Genomic DNA, 16,392 nt, shown 5'->3' on the forward strand with positions numbered 1-16,392 from the left:
TGATTTTTGGGTTACTTTTTTTAACCTGAAAATTGGGGATTTTGTTTTTTATCAGAGAAAACCAGGATCCCTTGTCATAAAGGAATATTTTTGGCCAAAGCAGTAGATATACAAACTATTGTATGTCCAGAAGATGCATAGGGAAGGGGTAGCAACCTTCTACCTCTGTAGGTGGCTGTTTACCACGCAACCCCTGCTGAGAGCTGCATTTCTCCCCACTCTCCCAGCAATCAGCAGGAGCTGTAGTGGGGAAACAGGAGGACTAAGACTCTGGGTACACACCTCCTTTTATGCTGTGGCTGAAGTGTTTCTGGTTTCCCAAGCTGCTGTGAGCCAGATCTGGCATGCGGTCCATAGGTCAGTGACCCTAGGGCAGCTAGAAATGTGTGTCTGGCAATGGCTTTTAATCTAGTGGCTTATTATATTTAAACAGATATAAGGAAGAAGGTGGCTTTGTAGGATCACTAAATTTGGTAGAAAACTCCAGGTATAGAGAATTAGAAAATGTAACCCATGCTTTTGTATCTGTGGCTCTTCTGAAGGAGGGATTTCATGGCTGCTGGAAAGCAAAAATTAAAGTTCATGTCTTGTGTGTTATGGAGAGAAAAAAAACTTTCTTTTTTTCCATCTTTGGTTTTAAGTGCCAACTATACTAGAACTGAACTGGTCCAAAATTGCCTTTTTTTCCTTTGTTTTTATTTCCTTAGGAGCTGAATGTGGAATAAATGCAGAAGTAGAAAAACAACTTGAAATGGGCAAGAAGTTACTGGCTGCTGGACAGCTAGCAGATGCCTTGTCTCACTTTCATACAGCTATAGGTGTGTATCTCAAGACAGCTAAATTACTGTACTGCATGTTCAGTTAAATTTTTATATTGAAGCCCCTCTTGCCCTTTTCTCCATAATTGCTTGGGGGGAATAACAAGGTTCCAGTCATACAAATCACAGGGGGTGGTGGGGGGAGGGCTGCAGTGCATATTCAGGATTGCAGAGTTGAGAAGGGCTTTTAGAGCAGTGGTAACTTCAGTGAGATCCTCTGTAGTATAGTGTGCCTGTGCCTTGTCACTGAGGTTCCAGGGTGGAGATCATGTAAATCAAGTGCAAGGGAACACCAAGCCTTGCATATGCAGCAAATTCTCTATAAACAACTGGACTGTGATATAGTCCTGTAAATTGTCCCTGGCATTATCAAGATGAGAAATTAAAAAGCAAGTTTAAAGTATCTTTTATTTAAAAAAGGATATAGATGGGAATGTTTCTTGCTTCAATTCTGTGGGAATCCAACGCATTTCTCTTAAAGCACTGTACAATTATAGGAGGGGGAATAATCATCAAGTTTTAAAGTTTTTTTTTTTTTCAACCTTGAACTAAAACACAGTGTATTTCTGACTCTATAATTCTCATAAATTCATTGGTAGAGTAGAAGTTCCCTAGAACAAGAATTATGCATTTTGGGTGTGTTTGTTTCTTGGATTGCATGCAAACTCTTTTGCTTTCATGTTTCTCAATACTTAATTACCCACATTAGAGCTTTTCTTGTGCTGCAGGGCGGTGCCAAAGTCTTTGCATTTTATTTACATCAGTGAATGGAATGTGGGTATACTGCTGTGATTTCTTTTTCCTTTTACTTAAATTAACTTTATTATAGTATAACAAAATACCCATTTTATTGGTAGAAAACAAACTTCAAGATGTTATGCAGTGATAAACCAGGTCTTTGAGACCTTGCATTGAGGTCTAAATGCAAAAACTGTGTAAAAGCATGTTTGTGTACTAATCCTCAGTCTTGATATTTGATTTCATTTGTGGCTGTGGGATTAGCCAGGACGTGTCTACAGGGGTCACATACAGGCATTCAGTTTCTTCTGGGAGAATTGGTGCTCTCTCAGTTGAAACTATGAATGAACAGACATTCAGGAGCAAAAAATAACCCTGGAACAACCAGGGTTAAACTGAGAAAGTAAATGTCTGTATGCATCTTCTTCAGAGAGAAACCATGGCATGATCCCCCAGGTGTTTTGCTCTTTGCCCCACTCAGGGGGACAGTGAGTACCGCTTGCTGGACTCTACTGTTCCAGCTGATTAGATAGCAGAACTTGCCCCCTTCCTTGTTCTACATTGTGCTGTAGGGAGAGATGGGTTAACTCTGAACCCGTGTTCACTGCTGCCCCTGTCTTCAGACTCTTGAAAGACCACAGAGGACTCTAAGAGATGTTCACAGTGTTCCCCTGGCTGTGCTGCATCAGCATACAAACTCTGCTCGGCAGTGGCATCAAATATCTGTTCAGGCATCTTCAGATAAGATTTTTCTACCAGGAAAACAAACTTGCCAGAATTTTCCCAAATCTGGCTGTCTACACGCATTCAAATGAGAGTGCAGTAATTCCTCTGTTTTATAACCCAGTGCATCCAATTACCTTTCATAGCTACAAATAAAAATTTTAACTTTTTCATTTGGTTTATACTTAAATATATGGTGACATTTCTGCTAACCTCTTCAGGATGCATGGCTAAGGGTAGTAAATTCTTAATGCTAGTAATGAATAACTTATTTAGAATTTGCTGCATTAAAGACAGATCTAAAATTTAAATACTTGAGAATAGTACATTAATATAATTTTGTTTCATATGTTAAGTCCCTTCAAAAAGGACAGAAAACAGAAGAAAATTGAATATAAGTTCCCTCACTGAATGTATTTGTCACCTCACCATGCTGAAGTTAATGGTGCAAAACATCTTGAAGCTGTCTATCCAAATCTCTTCCTTCTTCAGAGTTCAATTTTTCTAAGCAAAAATCATCAACTTGGCTGGTGCACTAAGTACTACTTTAATCAAAAAAATCTCTTTGTTCTCTTAAGGTCTTTGCTTGCTTTAGATCGGGGTTTTCAACTTTTTGGGTCAGTGTACCCCTGACGGCCAGTCAACAAGCAGGGGAGGGGGTCCCCCATCAGCTGATCAGTGACCAGAGGGGGGTGGTTCCCCACAACCGAGTATCCTGGTGGCACGGGTGGTGGCGGAAGTGCTGGTGGCGCAGCAGTGCCCACTGCCAAGTACCCCCTAAGGCCATCCCAAATACCCCCAGGGGTATGCGTACCCCTGGTTGAAAACCCCTCCTTTAGATCACAGGACTAGTAGATGAGGAAATAGCCCCTTTTCCTTTAGCTGCAGCCAGTGCAATGTTCCTGTTGCAAACAGCTAGCAGTAAAAAACAAGCTGCTGTTTGCTTTACTCCTTGTTTCTGGTTCTTAACTTCTTCCCCAAGTTGTGTGACTGATGGGCTGTGCATTTTCTTTGTGTAGATATGGGACACTGTTCATTGCTGTTACTGGGGAGCTCTGAGGGGAAAATCATCTTCTGCCTGCTATAAGATCAGCAACTGGTGGTGGAACACACTTGTTATCAGCTCTCTTGGGTCAGCTTTCTTGCACCTTGGTTGTTTTAATCCTTAAGAGTTTGTGTGTTCATTGATAAACAGCTTACTCTGCTGGGTATAAGAACTGTTCATTTACAGATTGCCTAAGGCTGTATTAGCTAGAATAGGTTTAAGGATATGCATGTGTTCTGTGGAGTAGTACTTAGTAAATGTAAATGTTAGTTAGTGAAGCTTCATAGTTTTGGATAATAAAAATAGATTTGGGAAGCTATAGTACTTGTTTAGGGAGTGGCATGCAGTGTCAGGGTAGAAAGTTATTACCCTTTTTGATTGCCGGCATTTTTCTACCTCGGCAGATGATTGTACAAGGGAACTGAGAACATTTCCATCTAGTAAGGTTACTAGCTGTGAAGCACAGCTACATACTGAAATTTATCAGGATGTTCTGTGTAATTTGTTAGACTTTAAGCTTAATCCGTAAGATTTACTAAGTGAGGAATAAACCCATCTTTTTTATGTTACAAGTACATACATTCCCATCTCTAAAGCTTATAATACACTACAAAGTTGCATACACTTTTAAACTAGAAGACATTGTCCAATGAGTAGCCTGACGGACATTTTAGCTGCAGTCTCATCATTGTTATTTTCATCTTGGAATTAAGAGCACCATATTCTTTCAGTGTGTACCTTTAGGGTACCATGCTCAGAAACTCCTTTGGACTATTGTGGATTTCTGGTCAGGATTTCTACACTAAAATGGGATTCTAGCAAGAAGCAAGAGAAACCTAAAGAACAATGGTAACAGAGTGTTGGAGAAGAGTTGCCTAGTCACTTATTTTTATTTTTAGGATGCGTTGACCTTAATGCTAGGCTGTGTAATCACTCCAGCTTCAGCATCACTGAACAATTTATTTTTGCCACTAAGACTTAAATATAAGGGTCTGGTGCAACCGTTGTTAAAATGAAATGCAAAGTTTTTGTTACCTGCATGTAAAGTAAGGAGCTTATGAATTGGTGAAAACACTCAGCTAACTAAAATATTGGTCATTTGGGGTGATTATTTATATGTCTTATTTGTGTGCATCTGATGTGATGCATGCATGCAAACAAAAATGAAGAATGAAAGAGTTAACATGTTTCCAAAAGTAAGCTTGTAGTTTGTGGTAACAGTTTAGTAGTATGCAGTGGCTTAATTTTACTCCAGAACTGAAATAACAGTGCACAGTCACCTTCAAAACTCCTAATTATTAGCAGTGTTGCCATCGTCATATCATCTCTGTACTGATTACATAAGCAAGATGAGATGTAAAATTATTACTTTGTGCAAATGTTACTTTGCTAAATGCTTAAAATTCAAGTAACGCTACTTCTTATTCTTATTATAACATAGCTGTATCCTAACTTTGAATTGCTTTGAGGCAGTTTTCTCATTTCTGTTTCTTCACTTGCAGAGGGTGATTCTGATAACTACATTGCCTATTACAGAAGAGCCACAGTGTATTTAGCCATGGGCAAATCTAAAGCTGCAATTCGTGATTTAAGTAAAGTGGTTGAACTTAAGCAGGATTTCACATCAGTAAGTAATGCTGGATTTGTAGAATCAGGATTCCTTCAGGGTAAAATAAAATAGTGTTTTGTCTCAAAAAAGATTCATTTTTTTAGCTCATAGTATAAAAAAGAAAACCTTTTAAGAACCCTGACTTGGGCATTTAAAATGAGGAAGGACAGAATGCTCCTTCATTGGCAGACAAATGCACTAGTCTTGTTTCACTCTAACTCTTGTTTCTGTACCTAAAATACAGTCAGCAAATCCATATCCTCTGCTAGCATTTCTGAAGGTGTGTGGTATATCACAGGAGTCACATGTGCAGTAAAATTAGTTGCCAATCAAGAAATGAATGATTTTTTCTAGGATTACCACCAAGCTTACCACAAGCTGTTACTGGGTAGTTTTTGGGAGATTCATAAAGCTGAAATTACCATTGGGCATTTTTCCAAGATAATTAACACCCCTGCCTCATTCCTTTCTCCTCCAACTTCTTTTTTTCTGAGCAACATCTCCTTGGGTTTTAAAATAAATACCCAGAAAGGATTGAGTTGCACTCAATTTGAACAGTAAAGATTGACTACTTTAGGTAGCAAAATCGAGTTTACATCATACTTGTTGTAAAGACAAATTTGGCAATTTCTTTCTTCTAAGACGTGAAATGGATTTTTGCCACAAAATTAACTACTCGTAAGTGACCTTATTCCAGTCAGTATAGGAAAAGAATTTGTCTCCCTTTCCTTTTCTCACAGAATTGGATACATAAAAACTGTTTTTAAACCAATCTTGGGAGTTGAACAGTTTTATTAGCAATAAATTTGTCTTGTCATTGGATTTCACTTAATCTGGTTTATTCAAGAAAGGGTGGTTGCAGTTCTTAATTGGCATTTAATATACTTTTCTTTATCTTAAACTATCCAAATTTCAGTCAATGGGCATGCTTACACGAGACAGTTATTGAGGAGTTTCCCACTAGGCTCTGCAGTAAAATGTCACCATCTGTGTGTGGTGCTATTAGGACAGAGTAAACTAGTTAACCCCATTGTAGGATAGTATGGCCAGACACAAGTACTGTTCTATGATGCAGTTATTTATGCCACCACAATGTATGTGCAAGCACTGATGGGGTGGCTGGAGCACAAGGATGCTTCAGTGTGGGGGTTGCCTGCTGGCTAGCCCCAACACTGAAGCACCCCTGTACCCCAGCCAGCCCCTCTACAGTACATTGAGCTGGGTTGGAGCAGCTCTGCTGTGCCCCAGCTCAACGTGCTGCAGTCCTGGGCACATGTGCAAATGGCACACTCAGGAGCAATAAACTCTGGCTCAAACCACCTTCATATTGCGTGTAGACATGCCCTCTAGCTGTCAAAATAATATGTATAAAACTGAAAACTTAATAAGAATTCTGTTGCTGAAGACTCAACAATAAGGACAGGGAATTTCCTTTTGCTACAGCCCATCAAAAAGCCATAGATTAATGAAGCCTGAATGTAGGAGTGCTGTCTTAACAGCTAAATGCTTGCTTTGCTGAATAAAGTTCATTGGAGCCATAGTTTTGTATGCAGCGATAGAACCTGCCATTAACAATCAACGTTTTTTTCCCAACAAAGTTGTTTCATTTGGGAATGAGGCACAGGAAAGGGAGGAATAGAGTAGGTGCTATTATGACTGCTTCTGTTTCAGTTTGTTAGCTGTGGGTGGGGTGAAAAAATGCCATTCTAGTAGGTTTATGGAAAGCTTGGCTTGATTTCCTTTGATTACCAATACTCATTTTGTAAAATACAAAACTGGTCATTGTTTTATTTCAGGCAAGATTACAAAGAGGACACTTATTACTTAAGCAAGGAAAATTTGATGAAGCTGATAAAGACTTCAAAACTGTGGTAAGTTGGAAGTGTAGAGGATTACGTCTGACTAGGTTATCACTTGCTCAGCTTCAGTAGTGCAGAAAAGGTCCTAGTAGTTACAGTGGACCATAAGCTGAATACGAGCTCTTTTTACAAAAAAGGCCAATAACATAATGGGGGTTTTTCATAGGAACATCAATTGAAGTCATTTTCCTGCTCTATTTGACACTGAGGCCACACCTGAACTACTATGTCCAGTTTTGGGCCCCTTGCTTCAAGAAAGATGTGGACAAACCAGGAGTCCAGTGAAAAGTGACAAAAATCATTAGAGGCCTGGGAAACCTGACATACGAGGAAAAGCTGAAAGAACTAGGATTGTTTTGTCTGGAGAAAAGACTGTAGGGGTTTTGGAAACAGTCTTCAAATATCTGAAGGATGGTTATAAAGATAGTGTAGATCAGACTATTCTCTGTGGTGTCAGCACAGGACTAAGAGCAATAGTCTCAAATTGCAGCAGGAAGAAATTTTAAGGTTGGATACTAGGAAGAACTTTCTGACTGAGGGAGGTTAAGCATTGGAACAGCCTGCCCCGCAAGGCTATGAATCTTCATCCTTGGAAGTTTTTAAGAGAAGCTTAGACAAATACTTGGCACTTTTTATTGTTTTATTTCTCATTAGTTAGGAAAAATCCTCCCTTGAACAAGGGGTTGGACTAGATGACCCCGACAAGATCCCTTCTAACCTTACTGTTGTATGTTTCTTTGATCATAAGCTTTAAATTCAGATTTTAAGATAGTATTTTTCCCTAATCCACATCCTTTTTGTAGAACATCTACATGGGAACTTTGAGTCAGGTCAGCTGCAACATCTTTGAAAAAGCTATCTTGTATAAATAAACTATTGAATTACTGCAGTTTTAATGAGCATGATCATCCTTTTTGTTGTCCAGAAACAGTTGTGGTGCAGTTGTAACTGTGCCTAGAATGTCTTTCAGAAAACATACTTGTAATAAGGTTGCATTGCTAACAGTGCTGTTAAGTAGATTTCATTTTGTCACTTCTCATTTGTCATGATAACAGTGTAGTGCAGAATTATGACAAGAATTTATTTTAATATATGAACAATCTTAACATTTCATCATTGTTGCTTGACATTTTGCCTTCAGAGAAATGTGTGTGTATATTCAAAAGGAAAGACAGTTTGGGTATGAAAGTGAGAGTGGAAAACTTGTGCTAAGCTCTCTAATCAGTCAGACTTCTTGTGCCACTATAGGCAAATTGTGAAGTTGTTTTTGTGTCAGTTTTCCCCATTTTTAAGGGTTCATCTTCAGAGATTCAATGAAGCTGAATTAAGATTTTTGAGGTCCTTGGATACTATGGTAATAGGGCTCATATAAGTTCCATTGTACATAATACTTTTGGTTTATTTTTCATATTTTTCATGAAGGCTGTGTTAAGCTTGGAGCACACTTCCACATAAGAAAATACAGATATAATCCCAAAACTAAACATCATTACCAGGGATCCTGGTTTTGTCTGATTTAAAAAAAAAAAAAAAATCCCCAATTTTCAGTTAAAAGCAACTTCAAATCTACATTTTCCATGATAATGAAACACCACTAATAAATAGATTAGTGGTCTCCAGCATTTTTAAGGAGGAGGTCACCTACTTGCATTTAAAAGCAACCCAAGGTCTACCATGTGGTGCCACCCCCTGCCCAGCAGGCAAGTCTGTGAGGAGGGACAGGGGAGGCAGAGAGAGAAAAAATTGTTTGGGGGTGCACCTCCCCAGCAGGTAAGTCCCACCCAGCCAGGGCCCCACTCAACTTACCCCTGCTTCTGCCTCTGCCCCTCCCCCATGGACTGACTTGCTGGGCTGGGGCACACGCTTGCAAGCACGCGGGCACTCAGTCCCCCCACCCCAGCCTCGGATAGACTCCAAGAGGCTCTGAGATCTACCCCAAGAGGCTCCAGGATCTGCCAGTGGATCGAGATCCGCTGGCTGGTGACCACTGATGCAGATTTATGTATTAGTGGTGTTTCATTTAAATCATGGAAAAATGTGGATTTGGGGTTACTTTTTTAATTTGAAAATGGGGGACTTTTTAAAACTGGAGAAAACCAGGATCCCTGATCATTACAAATACAATTGCTACTAACAGTAGCATTGAGTATTTACAGGCTTTTGTGCACGTCGGTATGAATGAAGGTTTCTCTAGATGTTTCTTGGCAATAACTGAGATACAAATGCATGTGGTTTATATAGATATAGATCTCAGTTATTGCCAACAAACAATATAAATAAATAAATAAAGAAGTGGTAACATTTTGCTATTAAATAAAAGAAAATGTATACATTCTTTACTTTCAGTTTGAACCCCAGAACTTCAAGGCTCTAGAAGAACAACACCAACCTTTGTTACCATATTTACCTGAATCCAAGATTACTTTTGAGTTTAAAATGACCCCCCCAATTATTAGATTCTGTAAATGGAAAATTTATAAATGTTATAATTTTCCATGTATACAATCAATTTTTTTGGGGGGGGGGGTTGCCCCAAATTCGTCACCTGCACTGACATGGGGGAGGGGCAGGTGAAGTGGGGACATAGGCAGTAGGGGAATAAAGTAGCTTGAACCACACCCCTTGGGCTGCTGCTCTTTCTCCCCCCCACAACCCCTCCATTTGCCCTTAGTTGTGATTCTGGCTTCAGTCTCATGGCACTGGGGACATGGTGACTCTAGCCCCTATCCTGCCAGGTAGCGGTGGTTGTGGTGACAGCAGCTGTAGCCCTAGGACCAGGTCAGAGTCAGAGCTGGGGGCAGATCTGCTTCCGCTGCTGCTGCCTGGTAGGGTTTGGAGCTGGAGCCACAACTGAAGGTAAGTGGTGGTGGCCCAGGACAGGTGGAGGGCAGAGGCTGCGGCTCTGACTGACCCTGAGTCAGGGTTGCAGCCACCCCCTGCCCCCCCACCTTGCACCTGAATCCAAGATGAGGACCCCTTCTTCCCACACATTGAACATGGGGAAGAAAACCTCATCTTGGATTTGAGTAAATATGGTAAATATTTAAAAATATGAAATCTGAATCTTGTACAGTCTCCTCAGTGGACTTGCACTTCGGTTCTCTATTTTTATAGCTGCAATAATAATGAAGAAGATAACATCCCATATGTATATATTCATTTATACTGCTCTGTAAGTCTTTTATGATAAGAGCATGACAGATAAAATGTCAAAATGCATCTTGGGCTTTTCTGTTTTAAAAAGAAACTGTTAATTGACTAGGATAGTGTAGAAGTGATGCTTGGGGGAGTTTTAAATCATTTTTAACTGATTCTCCATATACTGCGTCTTTGTTTTAATTATACTTTTCTGTTTGCAGGGGGGATATTGTTTTTTTTTCTGTAAGCCTTAATGGTTTAGCTGAACCAGGTTGTTCTGCCAGTTATTTTAGATTTAAATTAGATTTTTACTTGTACCGTATATAAATATGAGTTGCTACAAGATGAGGGAACACAGACTCTTAGTAGTGCTCTACATGCTCTACAAAAATGCTTTTATTTAAGACATGGTTGGTAAATAACTCTGAATATCTGTCTCTGATAATTCCTGGATAAAGAGAAGCAGGGTGCAGGCCGGGGACACCCCGCTAGGGCAGCGCACAGCTCTGTGGCAGGCAGCTGCCTGCGTGGCTTTGTTGGTCTTCGCATACACCGGGCTGTGCCAGCCCCAAGAGACGACAGCAGGGCAGGAGCCTGCAGCCCCTGCCCCACTCACAAAGGTGGGAGGCACGTGTGTTTTTTCTGCACCCCGCCCCCCCCCGCCGGAGTGTGCACTGTGGTGGGGAGCAGCCTCTCTCCCCCGTCAAGCCTGCAGCAGGCTTTACTACAGCCTCCGGTCAGGGGCAGGGGGCTGTGGACTCGGGTCCCTGGCCCTGTAGCCCTGGCAGCTGGGAGCACCCCTGTCAGGGCTGGGGAAGCAGGAGCTGTGAGTGGGGGTTGAGGGGCACCAGCAGGGCTGGGGGGTTATTGTGGGGAGTGAGATGTACCAGGGGGCTGTGGTGGGGAGTGCAGGGTACCAGCAGGGCCAGGGCATTGCAGGGAGGGGGTGAGGGGCACCATAAGGCTTGGGGAGGGGGGGTGCATTTTAATCATGGATTTGAGTAGTTTTATCAGAGAATTTGCAATTTATTATCAGGGAAAACGAGATCCCTTTTCATTACTACGGGGCTCTGAACTTTACCATTCAATTGTTTCCTGGGGAACAAAAGTGTGGCAAGCTAGGCCTTGATGCCAGTATCTGCAGGTGTTCTTTTCTCTTGTAAGTAGTTGGGGTTAGTCTAAGGCAGTGGTTCTCAACATCGTTAGACTCAAGGCACCCCTCTGAAAATGCCAGCTATATTTTCACCCGATTTTTGACCACAGAAAAATAGAGCAATTCTTTGTTTCTGCAATTCTGCAGCACTCTTGTTGAGAATTAATCATTGGTCCAAGGGAAGGCAAGAGAAATTTAGGTTCCTGGGTCCCTTTTTCAAAAATCACCTGGGCTCTTAGGTCTTGTTCTTTCCATTAGGTGCATGCTGAGTATTCGGCCCCTGGTTTTATTTTTATTTTTTCTTCTTTCTTGGAAACAACCTTTGGCTCCCCTTCCACAAGAGGATATGCAGCCTGCCTTCATAATGGAGGGGGAACAGGTTTCTCTGTCAGGATATTCTGTAGAAGGGGACAGAAGTTACAAAATGAGAGGATCTGTACTGAAATGCTCTGTAATGGGGTGGGAGGTGTGTGGAGGCAGTTGTATGCTATACAGTGGGTCTCTTCTTGTCTCTAGAAACAATAGTTTTGGCTCCTTGCTCTATTTGGAAGCTCTTCCAGTGGTGTAAGAAGCTGGTCCTAAGGCAGGCAGTTGTGTTTTACCAGCAGCAATTTTGCACAGGACTTTCTCTTGCAGACTTAGTTTCCCTAGCTTCCTGGAACAGAGGGAGGGCAAACCTGGCTGAACAGGGATCCTGGTTTTCTTGGATTAAAAAAAAAAAAAAAAATCCCCAATTTTCGGTTAAAAGAAGTAACCCAAAATCCACATTTTCCATGATTTAAATGAAACGCCATTATCTATAGCTATAGCTATATCTATAGGTAGTGGTATTTCATTTTAATCATGGAAAAATGTTGATTTGGGGTTACTTTTTTAACCGAAAATCGGGGATTTTTTTAAATCAGAGAGAACCAGGATCCCTGTTAATGACCGTGGGATGCATTTTGTGGTTTAGAATGGGTTCCTAGTCATTAGAGAGACTAGAAGTTCAGATTTCTAAACTAGAAGTCATCCAGGAAAACTGAGAATGGATCAACATCCTCACTGGGGCCACAGCCTGGCAAAATGCATAAGTACATGTTGAATTTGAATACAGCTAACCACATGCCTAGCATTACCAGAAATACTGGTGTGTTTACTTTGGATCAGAGCCTCTGAAAAAGAAGATTCACCCAGTCAAGCAACGTGCTTGCATCAGTATCCTCTGTCTCTGAATATTCTTGGGCACCCGTGTAAAGGAAGTCTTTCCAAACACAGACTGGCAAGTGTTTAAAAAAAAAAAAAAAAAAAAAGCTGGTTTTTTGTTTGTTTGTTTGGTGTTTTTGCATTCAAAGTCTCAAGCACAGAAAATAGAGGGTTTTGGAACAGAACTTCATTTGTGCAGCTTGGAGGAAAAAGCAAGACACCTTGCTTCATAGCCATGTTTAAACTGCTTCCAGTTATGGAAATTCCTTGGGCAGGCACAGGTGTATATGTTCAATGCAAAAAATACATTATACACAGAAATGCCCTGCCTGCCAGGGAGATAAGCACACGTGCTCCTGGGGGTGGTTAAACTAGATATTTTCAAATTCACAAACTGAAGACTAGTGACACCTAGTTCCACCTAGTTCCACTAGGTGTCAGCCAAACCTCGCCCACTTACAGCATCTTGTACTTACAAATATGTATATTCTAGAAGATGACTCCGTTTTTATGAAATACATTAAGTAGCAACCTTACATTGTGTTTGCGGAGAGGGTCTCCTTTGGTTGTTTGGAAAGAAGGCCTTCCTGTTGTGTGCAAATATAGACTTAGACATAGGGAACCTGATGCTTGATCTACATCAGCATCAGAGCAGGTCCTTGGGTTTACTCATTTGCAGCAGTATAGTCCTCTCTATCTGCTGATGGCAATCTAGACTGCTTTTTGGGGCAGTACTGAAGGGAGGGGTTATTGGTAATCTGTTTGTTTTATAAATATTATAGACTGAAAAAATTTGAGGGGGTAAGGGGATTTAGTTTTAATCATTTGCTTTGTCACCCTGCCATTTCAGGAGTTCCACTTGAGTGTGTTTGTTCTCATGATAAGTAAGTGCTTTGAACACTAGGGCTTCTGCCAGTCTCCTTGAGGGACTATTCAATGGCCCAGTCAATTTTTCCCTGAGCTCACTGAGTACTGTACTTGCATTATTTTATTTGTTATTGTTGAATATAAATTTTAAATTTGTATATGAAAAATTAGTTGTGAAACTGCAGATGTAGGTCGATTGGTAGGGGTTTGGAGGAACTCTAGACAATGTGAAAGAGTTCAGGGAACGGGTTAGAGAAATTTAAAACCCTGCGATTTTTTTAAAACTTTTTTTTTTAAACATTACTGGGGCTTCGGAACATGCTGTGAGGCTGGGTGCTGTAATTACAGTGTATCAGTGTAGACTCAATCAAGTCTGCTGGAGCGTGCTAATTAGCATGGTCCAGCCAGCCCCTGCATCTTGTGCATCAGTAGTCTCACTTCAGAATGATGGCAGGACGGTTTAAAGCTCATCAGATGAGCTTTAGTTAAGACGCCCCACTGCCATTTTGAAGCGCAGGGATGCTGATACACAACATGCTGCAGGTGCTTTAATTAGAGAGGTTCTTGGAGCCCACTCCAATTAAAGCACCTCCTCCCCGTCCACAGAGCAAGTGTAAAAACAGCCTGTTTTTTCAGGAGCTGCAGTTTTCTAATGAGGTTCTCTGTGAGTTTTGGGCTGGGTGTACCCAGGATGGACAGGATCTTCGAAGTCCTCAAAGCTAAGGAGTCTCACTGTGCATTTCCCCACTCCCTCCCCTGAGCAGGGTGGATTTTTGCTACGACAGCAAGAGGCGTATCTCTGACATGCAGGCCCCCTGGCATGTTTTGATGTTTTTGCCAAAAAAGCACAGGAGTGTAAAATCTTTCCAAGGGAAAAAGTCATCGCACTTTTTAATATGGGCAAAACGTACTCCTCCATCCCCCCTCCTCCCTGTCTCAAAAGTGGCTAAACAGAAACAATCCAATTAAGATTTAGCCTGAGGCAGATGCTCAGTATGCAAAACTTCAGCCCAAGTATTTTAAGTTTAGCACTGGTATACACAACAGAAGGTAAGGTCTTAAAATGGGAAGCGTTTGGCTCCCTTAGTGCAGCCGGCAGCACCTTGAGCCTGTGCAGTACACTTAGGTACTGTAATGATTTGTGTGTGTGGATTTTTTTTTTGAGAAACTTCCCTTCATCCCCACAATTATTGGCAGAGCTGTGGAGCTTTTCCCAATAAGTAACTCACCCCTGCCCCAAGTAACTGAACTATGAGGCAGAGATGGGCAGAACTTAATGTAATAGAGCTAAATGAATACCGAATGGTACATTAATGTCTTTAGTTTAAGTGGCCTGACTGCACAAAATGCACCTAGATCATGTGTAGATTATAACTCGAAATGATTTCATGTGAGCTCTTTTGATTATGTTAATGTTAACAAACTAATTAATCTGTATTAAGTAATATTTACTTCTTGCCTACGTTTTTCCTCTGATGGAACTGTTGCTGCAGTACATTTTTTATAGCCTTGTGTACTGTTGATACAGTTAAACTTTTTAGCCATAAATATAAAGGGACACATTGGAGAGAGAATCTAGGCATGGTAGTAATTCTAAAATCTATTCCTGTGAAAAAGCATAAAATTTGTTGGCTTATTAAAAACTCTCCTACCAGGATGAGATTTGAATAGAGGTTGAACTACTGTATTTTGTGCTCCCTCAGTGCAGGTAAGCCACTATTGTGTTTGAGATCAGTCCTTCCTGTATGTAACATTAACAGATCTGCAGAATTTTGGCCTGATGGAATGAGTTATTACTATGCAGCTTTTCCCAGCTAGCCAAGCATGTGGGGTGTAGTACATTGTGTTACCGTAGCATAGCAAGTTGTGGATATGATTCCTGGTTTCTCACAGCAGTGAGAAATGAATGATAAACTACAGATCCCTACAGGTAGTAAAAATGTGGTGTCTGTGCTGCAGAATGAGAGAGAGAAACCCATTTGTGCATCCCTGATGCTTTGATAGGGAGATAGGCACTCTATTTCTTCCTGTAGCCCCCTACCCCACTCCCCTACTCTCCACTTCTTTCTTTTTTGGCAAGGAACACAAACAGTTCTTCACCTGTTTGTTCAAGGGAATTGGAGGATAACATTTCTTCTAGTCTGGTCTTCACTTGAAAAAAGGTGTTCATTATCTCCACCACTCCCTCATGGACAGGATGGAAAAATACTGAAGTGGGGCAACTAGTGATTTGGAACCACCGCTGGTAGCTGCAACCTGCAACTTGCCTGTGATTTAATGAACTCTGAGGGTCTTACCAAAGCACTTGGAGGACTATTTGCAACAGACCTCTATCACTAGAGGTGGTGATGGCTATTTTCCCAACATTTAGTCTTTTTCCTTGCAAATCACTGAGCTCTGGAGTTTTAGCCTTCCCAACCCGGTTGGACTCCATTTGAAGTTACAAGGGCTTGTTTGTGATTCCACACCTGCTTGTCCCTACATGATGGTAGTAACTGGAAGCAGGACTGCTTGTCAATATTTCATTCTTGTTGGTAGTTAAGGAATTTCACTAATTGCTGGGGTGGGGAGGGGAAATAAACTCTCTATAACCACAAGTCCAGGATCTCAAAAGTTATTGAGAGCTAGGAATGTTAGAAATAAAAAACAGGGTCTGAATAGGGGTTGCAGATTTTTTTAATTTGCTGCCAAAACTTGATGCAGAGATAACTTTACCTGGACAGTGAACACTTATTAGTGGCATTTAATAGCAGTGATAATGTTACTTATTTTTCCTATTTAAAACGCTTTTCCATAGCAGTTTACCCCATTTACTTGAATAGAAGACTACCCTGAATAATAAGATGACCTCTCAGTAGATTCTATATATGGAAAATGTAAACATTTGTTATAATTATCTAGGTATAAAATCAAATTATTGGAGGTTTGCCTTGAATTTACCCCCCCACCCTGCTACAGCAAGGAAAATAAACCAGTGGGGGAGGAGAGGGGGATCAGGTAGCCCTTTGCTTTGCTTCCCTCCAGTTTTTTCCCCGTGCAGCCCCTTCCCACTCTCCTTGACTCTTTTTCCTCAACACATGCAAGTGAGGAGCAAATTTAAAAACAGTAACCTTAAAATTAAACATGGCTGTAGCAATTTTCATTATAGCACCCGTACACTTATAGTTAGTTTCATAGTTTCTAGGGTCGGAAGGGACCTGAGCAGATCATCTAGTCCGACCCCCTGCCATGGCAGGAAGAGCACTGGGGTCAAACGA

General features: G+C 41.0%; 1 protein-coding gene across 1 annotated transcript in view; it reads left to right on the forward strand.

Annotated features, from left to right (window-relative positions):
• DNAJC3 (DnaJ heat shock protein family (Hsp40) member C3) overlaps positions 1–16,392 on the forward strand; it is a 54,801-nt gene that overhangs the window by 12,884 nt on the left and 25,525 nt on the right. The window contains exons 2-4 of the mRNA XM_019524989.1: positions 708–818; positions 4,827–4,951; positions 6,730–6,804. Coding sequence (XP_019380534.1) covers positions 708–818; positions 4,827–4,951; positions 6,730–6,804 — 311 coding nt within the window. The remainder of the gene's footprint in view (positions 1–707; positions 819–4,826; positions 4,952–6,729; positions 6,805–16,392) is intronic.

This window comes from Gavialis gangeticus, unplaced genomic scaffold, assembly GCF_001723915.1.
Source record: "Gavialis gangeticus isolate Ggan-Ray unplaced genomic scaffold, GavGan_comp1, whole genome shotgun sequence".
In the NCBI taxonomy this organism is placed as follows: domain Eukaryota; kingdom Metazoa; phylum Chordata; order Crocodylia; family Gavialidae; genus Gavialis; species Gavialis gangeticus.